At 44.5% G+C, this 8,703-nt stretch overlaps 1 protein-coding gene across 1 annotated transcript; it reads left to right on the top strand.

The window, feature by feature from the left end:
• Positions 1–101: 101 nt before the first annotated feature.
• Positions 102–649, top strand: LOC116802172. The gene is given in 2 exon segments (XM_032725617.1): positions 102–245; positions 247–649. Coding segments are annotated over 2 exon segments (405 nt in total). The 5' UTR covers positions 102–180; the 3' UTR covers positions 587–649.
• Positions 650–8,703: the final 8,054 nt, after the last annotated feature.

The raw sequence follows: 8,703 nt of genomic DNA, 5'->3' as shown, positions 1-8,703 counted from the left end.
AAACCATGTTGGTAATTTACTATTGGCCATTGCAATGCAGATATCGCGTATACGACATGTGTACCTCATAATCGAGAACTGCGCTTAAAATTGAAATTATATACTTTATTTGTTGGTGTGTGGCGTCTCCTGTCTACTTTTTAGCTGAATTAGAATATCGATGGGTTATATAGAGCGGTGATGATGCGGTCATTGTTAGTTGGGAGACAGATTTACGCCATGAAGGTTGTGTGCAGCATTGTTGTTCCAGTGGCAGTCAGCTGGCCACGTTAACGCAGAGGGTTGCTTGAAGCACCACAACCTGACCAGTGCCCAAGTGGAGGCAGTGGCTCCATCCACTCCCGTTGCGGAGGTTCCAGTGGCCGTTAAGTGCTACAGCAGGTGTCTGATCCAGGATTATTTCGGCGACGATGGCAAAATCGATCTGCAGAAGGTGGGAAAGTGAGGATCTGAAGAGGACCTTGTGATTTTGTCCCAGTGCAAGCGGCAGTTCGATGACGTCACCAATCTGGACACGTGCGACTATCCATACCTGATTCTCCAGTGTTATTTTAAGGGCAAGCAGAGCGGAACTATCGCCTCGTAATTTACCAATTAATAAAATTATAATAAAAATTAATAAATAATTAATAAAAATAAAAATAAAGTATATATACACTAAAACATACATACACACATAACAGACACAATGGGATTCATCACAGTTTATTGTCGAGTTTCCTAATCAGATCAAACGCCCTGCGATGGCAATTTCACACGATTGTGCTTAGTATAAGTGTGATTTTCATTATATACACTGTATACACTGATTAATAATTGTATTAGAGCAAAATAGCAGACATTCATTGTTTCAAACTCGGCTGCTTTTTATTGATTTGTTTTATCCGAAGTAACGTTGAACTGGTGGAAATAATGCAATAATAAGTCAATCAGAGTCTTTATTTTCAGAAAATGCGCAAGAAACGTGGCAAAATAAATATCAGAAAATTTAAGTTTGCTGACCAAATATGTATATGTATGCATGTACATATGTACATACATATATGGATGGACTGGGGAAGCCAAACACAAAATTTACCCTCTGCTTGAATAATATTTGAAATGGCAGATATAGAAGATGCAATTTGAACATAATTGAAATGCAAATCGCAGACTGTGAACTGCAGAACCGACTCGATGGGGCGGATGTGTGGACGTTATAATGAATCCCAGTCGAGCCCACAGGATGCAGGGCAAATTTCAATTTTCCCAGCAAATCATACGTAAAGTTTGGCCAAATACATTTTGGGCCAAGAGGGCCAAAAGGGCCAAAAAGGGCCAGAAGGATGTCAATGCAATCAGTGAGGCATTTGACTTGGCCTTTCATTAACTCGACTCAGCGCAGTCGAGTGCAAAGGACACAGTACATAGTACACAGGACGAAGGACTGAGGACGAAGGACTGAGGACGAAAGACGCAGGACGCAGGACATGGCACACGAACTCCTTGGGCGACATTGCGGCTGCCACAAAAACTTTTTGCTAGCCAATCATCAAGAAAGCCGCCGAGTTACTGGTTACTGGTTATACTGCTTATAAGTTGGCAATAAGCAACGGCCCACCCAAATTAGGAGTTATTTTGACCAGCCGGAAAAGGAAAAAGGGGGCGTTGCGCAAAGTGCTGAAGTCAGTGGAAAATTTGTGGGCAAAACATGTTGATGACAGGCAAATATGCTGTAATGCAATTATGGGTGCCAGTGCAACCAGGATAGCGATTTAATTGACAATGCAAATTGAATCAGCATTTGTAGCTGTCTAATCGAATTAGCCCGCAGAAAGCGTCCTTTGCATTCTCTTCTCTCCATAATTCAATTCCTGACTTGCAGCGCCGAAGAGAAAGCGGGGTGCGGATTCGGACTGGGATTCGGATTCGGTTCGGTTATGGTCATGGTCATGGTTGGCCTTTTTTTAGCCCGGGCTCAGCAAATAAACTTTGCGTTCTCATTGCGGCGACAGTCGACTGCAGTTCACTCCTGACCACAGGACCCTCTCGTCCTGCGGTCCTGGCCAGACCAGGCCGTTGAGTGGACCTAACCACTGGAACGTGCCTTAACTTATAAAATGTTGCCCACTGCTGCCAATTGCAACCAGCCTAAGTGACTCACATCTCCTGGCCTGGCCAAAAACGAAGCTGCAATACTCTCGAGAAATCCTTCCGATTTTAAAAGAATTCTTAATTCTTCTGGCTAAATCAAAGGACTCGCCAGCTGCAACTACAGTTGACAACTTGGATTCATAGGCAGCTTTTCTAATGACTCATTTTATTTCGTATCTAAATATTAGCTTTGCTTGAAACTAATTTTCGAAAGCCTTAGTGGGCCGGAAAGATACTAGGCTAATTTAAATTCATTTAAATGCGATTTACGATCAGCTATTTTCAAAGTACTTTGATGCAAGGAAGTGCATAGATTAAAAGAGCATTCGAATGGTATGCCAGAGCCCAAAGGACATCTCATCTCTCGCTCTGCATTTTCGGCATCCCCAAGCCCATCGCTTTCCACACAGCCACTTGAGCGAGGCCCGCCACCTGTTGGCGAGTTTGGGCGCAGCACTCGGGTGGAGCTGCCCGGCTCCAACTGCCCCATCACCAGAAAATGCTGCTTGAAGTCCCCGTCCGAGAATCCCGACATTAAGACGCTGGCAATATGTAATAACTGGCAGCTTGAGATGAAGGACAAGAGCGAGCCGTGCGACTTAGATGGGGATTGGAGATTGGGCATTGAAGAGCGGGCGGAGCCGATGTGGATGTGGATGGGGGTGGCGGCAATGGGTGAGAGCTGGAATGACAGGACGCTGAGCTGGCAGAGCAGCAGCATCATCATCGTCAGCGGCGGCTAAGGATGTGACAATGCTGAGCCCGTTTGACACGAGCATGATATAATAAAAACCGCAAACAAGTAATGCCTACGAACCGCAGTGCTCAAACCAAACGACTCCGTCTGCCAGTCCGGAGTCCTGCGGATCCAGTGTCCTTGGACCAAGTCCAAGCTGAGATAACAGCAGCGGGCCGACGAGGAGGAGATTGGTGGCGCGGGGAGACGCGCACTACTCAAGTGCTGTTGTCAGAGCGCTCCTCTGGTGTTCCACATTTCGTCCTAAGGTCCTGCACCTGAAGAAAAAGTGTTGGATAATGTTGAAGGATGTTTTGAAAAGCAGCTGAAAAGGCAACAGCGAAATAGGCAACTATTGCATTTTAGCTTAATTTGAGAAAATATCCATGGTGCTCTTACTTACCCTTTACTAAATACTAGAGTTTTCAAATAATAAAATCGACATCCTTGGCATTCAAGAAAATATCCTTATTATCCTTAATTCAGTGACGGAATCATGCGATCATATGTTTTTTATAGCAAACTTTACCGGACTAATGCTGATATCCTAGACAGTTTGGTGGGCAACTTTAGATGTCTAACAGACGTCTTTCTAAAGAAAGAAATAGAAATATTTGTAAACAATTTGTTTTTTTTTCAGTGTTGTCTAGGGCCAGTGGGCATGCCGTTATCCTTTGGCGTGATTAAGCCACAAGTGCGTGACATTTTAATGCGACATTTATGCCCGGGACAAGAGATTATTATTGGAAATGCGCACCCGGCTCGCGTGACAACAACAGGACAATGGCAAAGGCATAAATATGTGGAGTATAGGAGCTGTGGCAGTGGCAGGAGCCGCAAGGATAACAGCACAACTTGCCTAACGCGCTGGCCTACAGCTTATTTATTTATCCTCCCCGGCTGACACCCGAGTGACAACTTTTGTGCCGTCCGGTGGCGAGCGTGGAGCGGAGGAGGCCCAACTATGTCCATGTCCTGTCACAGTCTTCAGACACTTGTGAGCCAGCTCCCGAGGATGTGGCTGAAATCCTGGCAACATATTTAATTAAAAGCCAAGGCAAACAGCTGACAAATGACAGAGGGATCAGCTGAAAGATGACTCACCACCAAGCGGGATCTGAAGGAGATGGCTTGAACAACAATGATGAGCGGAGCAGTAAACAAATTCGGCCAGGAGTCACACAAAAATTACAACAAGGATTAAATAGTCGAGCTTATCATCTTCAGATTCAGATTCAAAAGTGCAGGGCTACTGGCCAAAGGATAATGCATTTGATAGGTAATCCCTTTCGTAATTAATGTCTAAGGACGTCGAGAGCTGAATATACATGGAATGAAATCAATACGCTAAGTGAACTGCCAAGTGGCTTTTCAGGCAAACTGAACTCGGGGCATCTGCAAAATAATAGTAGTAATAACATATATAAGTAATCGAGACTCCTATGCAGCTGGCATATCCTTGCGTTAAGTTGTTTACCGTGTCCTTTTGCCTGTGGAGCAAACATCGAACGGGGGATCCGGTAATCGATCTGTTTGAGTACTTGTTACCGATAATGACGAGCTCGGAGCCCTTCGATGGGTAATCATAATATCCTAAGCTCTGCTAACGCAATTTAACGAGGCGAGCGAAAGTGCCGCTGAAATTGATGGCTGTCGTTGAGATAATAACAAAATGATGGCACTTAATGTGCAAACCGGAAAGGGAATGGAACGCCATTATAAGAATATGGTAAGCCATACCTGCCATTCCATGGGTTAATCCTGAACTTTCGTTAACACATTGCCAGTTTAGCAATGTTCTTCCCGTTTGGACCGAACTCCAATGTGCTCCAAATCCCAGCTGTGCTCCGGCTCCAGTTCTGATTCTTGACTTTGGTGAATGCTCGACGCTCCAACATCCGCAGCCAGAGTGTCCTTTTTGTTCCGCCTGCAGCTGCTGAAATTAAAATCGAAATCATAACATGTCAACACATTTTGTAATGCAGCAAAACTAACAAAAAATAATAAAAGTCTGGTCCGCAGGCGGGTGGAAAGTGGGGGAAAATAGAGAAAAATGGGCGAAAGGGTTGCCGAGCAAACAGGGAAATAATGCAAATGCAAATGAATCCGCGACAGCGTGATGTCGGTGGAGCTTGGAACAGGTGTTCCACTTGCTTCTTTATGCCAATAAAAACGGTTTGCACATGTGTGAGTGTGTGTGGGTGTGGCCGGTATAAAAATGTAATAACAAAGTTGGCGGCGCTGCTTTTTATGCCCTTTTTTGTCATTGCGTTTTGTGTTTGTGTGTGCAGTAAAAACTATTGGCCCAACCCCCTTGGAACCCCATCCACCCCGGCCATGACTCTTGTGTTTGCCAACAAAATGCCAATGGACACAATGCGCCCACGGAAGGAAGGGTGGCTCGATTGCTCGCAATTCAGGCAATTCAAAGAAGCGCACAAAAACGGACAGAAAATATATGTAAAATCAATTAAAAAGGTGTTCTATTTGGCCATTTAGATCTAATCCTTATCATATGCTTATGAAATATGCATGCTGCATACTTTTAGACACTGCCTGATGGATGTGCAATGTTTAGCTATGCAAAGCGTATTTCAAATCTGCCTCATAAAATGAGCCACCCTACTTCCTTACGTGTGTTTTGGGTGGACCGTTGTCATATCAGTGAGCTAAAAGGAACCGCACGGCGCTCACAAGTATGCAATGGCATTGGCCTCCCCCCTGCAGCGAAGGACTTCAACAGCAGGAAGGAGGAGGAGGAGTTCGCAGGTCCCAGGTCCCAGGTCCCAAGTCCCGGCCAACGGATCCGGAGTCCCAGTTCCATGTGCATTGGCATTGGCGGCGCCCGTCAGCGTTTTCATTTCAAATTCAAATGCTGTTTGCATAAAAAACGAGCCAAGACATCGAAAGGCATCACGTGTCCAGGAGTCGGCTGCTCCTCGCTCCATCCCAGTGGAATGTGGGGCCAAAAATCTGCTGGAATTCAGTAGTGACAATAGCAACAAACGGATGCCGACAGCGATATATGAACGAGCAGTGGATGCACGCGAAAAAATCATCTTAAAAATTATAATATACCCAATATAGAATGGTATTTATAATATATTTCATTCGTTCTCTATGAGAAAATATGTTTCCAGGAACTAATATATATATTAGGCTATGCAATAAGAATTTACCATATCCACCATATCCATTACTGTCTAAAGTGGTAATATTTACTTAAAAACTACTTGCACAGATGGCAAAAGGATTTATTAAATTCCAGCAAACAATATGAATAATAATAGTGCTTATTAGTTCTTCTTTATTCAGTTAAGTACCAAAATAGTACAAAATATGAGTGTGGTTCGCAGAGCCACCCAGTTGAGTGGGTTAAGTGGGTGGAGTGCAGCACTGGTGTCGTTGGCCTCCAAACCCACAAAAAAAAAATCGAATCGAAATTGCGAAAGACGTTTCCCAGTGGCGGAAGTGAGATGGGTAGAGGTTCCGAGCGGGACGGGTGGATAGCCAGCTGCCAGTCGTTTTGCATGTTTGGGTTAAGTGGATTGTTTACTTTGATTACAAAAATATGGCAAATGTTTGCACGTTTGATGTCTCACTGCGTGTGTGTGTGTGAGTGTGGCGCAGACACATGCATTGGTAGTGGTGGTGGGAGTGAGAGAGAACGAGCGATCTGGATTTTATAAAATTTTAGATTGATTTCACAAAATATCTATGTATGCATCTCATCTATCATTATCATTCATTTTTCTTAATAAACATAGTTTATGGTCAAACATAACCTATGCGCCTAAAAGTATGCAGTGTTTTTCAAAAACGTGCTATTTCAGTTGTCTGAACACTTCAATTTATCCCAGATGAATCTTTTCACGCGGTCATCTCCATGGCAAACAATGCTGCTCAAGCACACACTCATATTTACATACAGAACGAGCAAAAAAAAAAGTAACGAAAGAAAGAGATGGAAAGGAGCGAATGAGACGGGGAGAAGTACATTCAGGCAGCGAGACAAATGGCGTTTGCCTTGGCGCGCTTGTAAAATCCAAAAGCTAACATTATTACAAAAAATCTGCAGTTATACATTTGACTTTGGTTTATTTTTGTGATTTGCCCAGTTTGCAGTTGACCAACCAACCGACCGACCGACCGACCATCGCAGGACTGCCTGGTTGGCTGGGTTTTTATTGTATTGAGGCTGCGGGAACCAGATGGAAAGGAACTGTTGATTGTGAGTCCAGTGTCGGCCGAAAAGAAGGGATTGAAAGGGCGGAGGAAATGGGAAAAGGGATAGGTCAGGAGACTGGATTCAGCTTCCTTTGTCCTTTAAATTGAATTGCCACCGAAGTTGGAGGGCCAAAATAGTTGAACCAACATTAAACAATGGGAGAACGCGTTAAGTGGTTCCTACATACATTTAAAGTAAGTTGTACCGGCGAAGTAATGGAGTTCCCACCCCTGACCACCGCCCCTGGTCGGTGGCACCATGTGGGTCACGTCATCGGAAAGGTCAAAGGCATTTATCAGGCCCACTTGGCACCCACTCCTATTTGCATTTCATGCTGAACTGTTTGCCCTGGCCAAAACTAATTTTGACATTCGAAGAGAAAAAATGCGCGAGCAAAGCCGCCGCTTTTATTGGAAAAATTTGTATTTGTTTGGGCAATGGGCAATGGGCAATGGGCAATGGGCAATGGGAAACGCTAGCTGGTTTCTGCTCGCTGGTGGCTGGCAAATCGCAGCGGGGTCACACGCCCACAATGCCAAATAGTTTTCATTCTTAGCCGCTACTCCTCGCCGCCGCTGGCTGCATTTTATTTTATTAATGGGAATTTGTTTGCCAGCACAGGCGGATTGGGACACGGGGTGTAGGATGCGTCCAGGATGCGACCAGGATGCCACCTCGTCGCTATTATGGCAGCCATTTGTTTGCACGCGAGCATCCGAGTGCCGGAGTGCTGGAGTGCCCCACAGGGCGTATGCGCTATATTATTTTTCCCGCGCTGCTGGCGGTCCTTGCCAGCGTGCCACGCCCACCCCTTAGCCCCTCCCCCTGGCACCGCCACTGCAAAGCGTCCAGCGACGACCACATGTCGCTCATGATTAATTGAAAGATTCTCTCAACTTCAACTGTTTTCGGGTTTTGCGCTCACCCACCCCAACCCCTCGGAACAACCTTTTTTATTATTTCTATATTTTTACTTTCGAGGTGCTTGTTGCTCTGTGTTTGTTTGTCCAAAGTGTTTTGATTAATGAACTATGCTGAGCGAAATTTAAACAATTTTCTTGGTACAATCCAAGCTATTTTACATTAAGCTGGCGAGCAATTAGTTGGGACCACTAACGGAAACGCTGTCTTTAAAGTTTTTAAGGTTTTTTGGTAGCTCTCTAAGCAGCCAACTGTTACTCAAGGGAATGGCAATCTAATTTCTCTAGAGGATTCTCTAAAGGGTATATGCCTATGTATATAACATTTATGTTTGTAGACCATGAAATACCTGCAATTAATAACATTAATTGTTTAGAGTTTATATCTACAAGCATATGTTTTTTAAAAGAAAGATTTCCAATCATGTACAGAAACCATAGCAATTAGTGAATTGCCTTTCTATTTCTAGAGTTTTGGTGTAACTTCCACTCACTCACTATAGCCCTGTTCTGTGCATCTTGCTCCCCGCTCTGTCAGCCTAGTGATAAGACTAATGGAGCGCACCTGCTCGTCTAGGTATAGGTTCTGGTGGCCACCTTGTCTAATCTGGGCCGCAGTTTCCCGGCGATAAGACCATTTTCGATTGGTATAGACAGTGCTCACGACGCCGCAAGTCAGAGTTTCA

Source organism: Drosophila sechellia, chromosome X (assembly GCF_004382195.2).
Source record: "Drosophila sechellia strain sech25 chromosome X, ASM438219v1, whole genome shotgun sequence".
NCBI lineage: Eukaryota > Metazoa > Arthropoda > Insecta > Diptera > Drosophilidae > Drosophila > Drosophila sechellia.
Note: the sequence above shows the minus strand (reverse complement) of the source record. Positions and strands in the feature narration are given on the sequence as shown.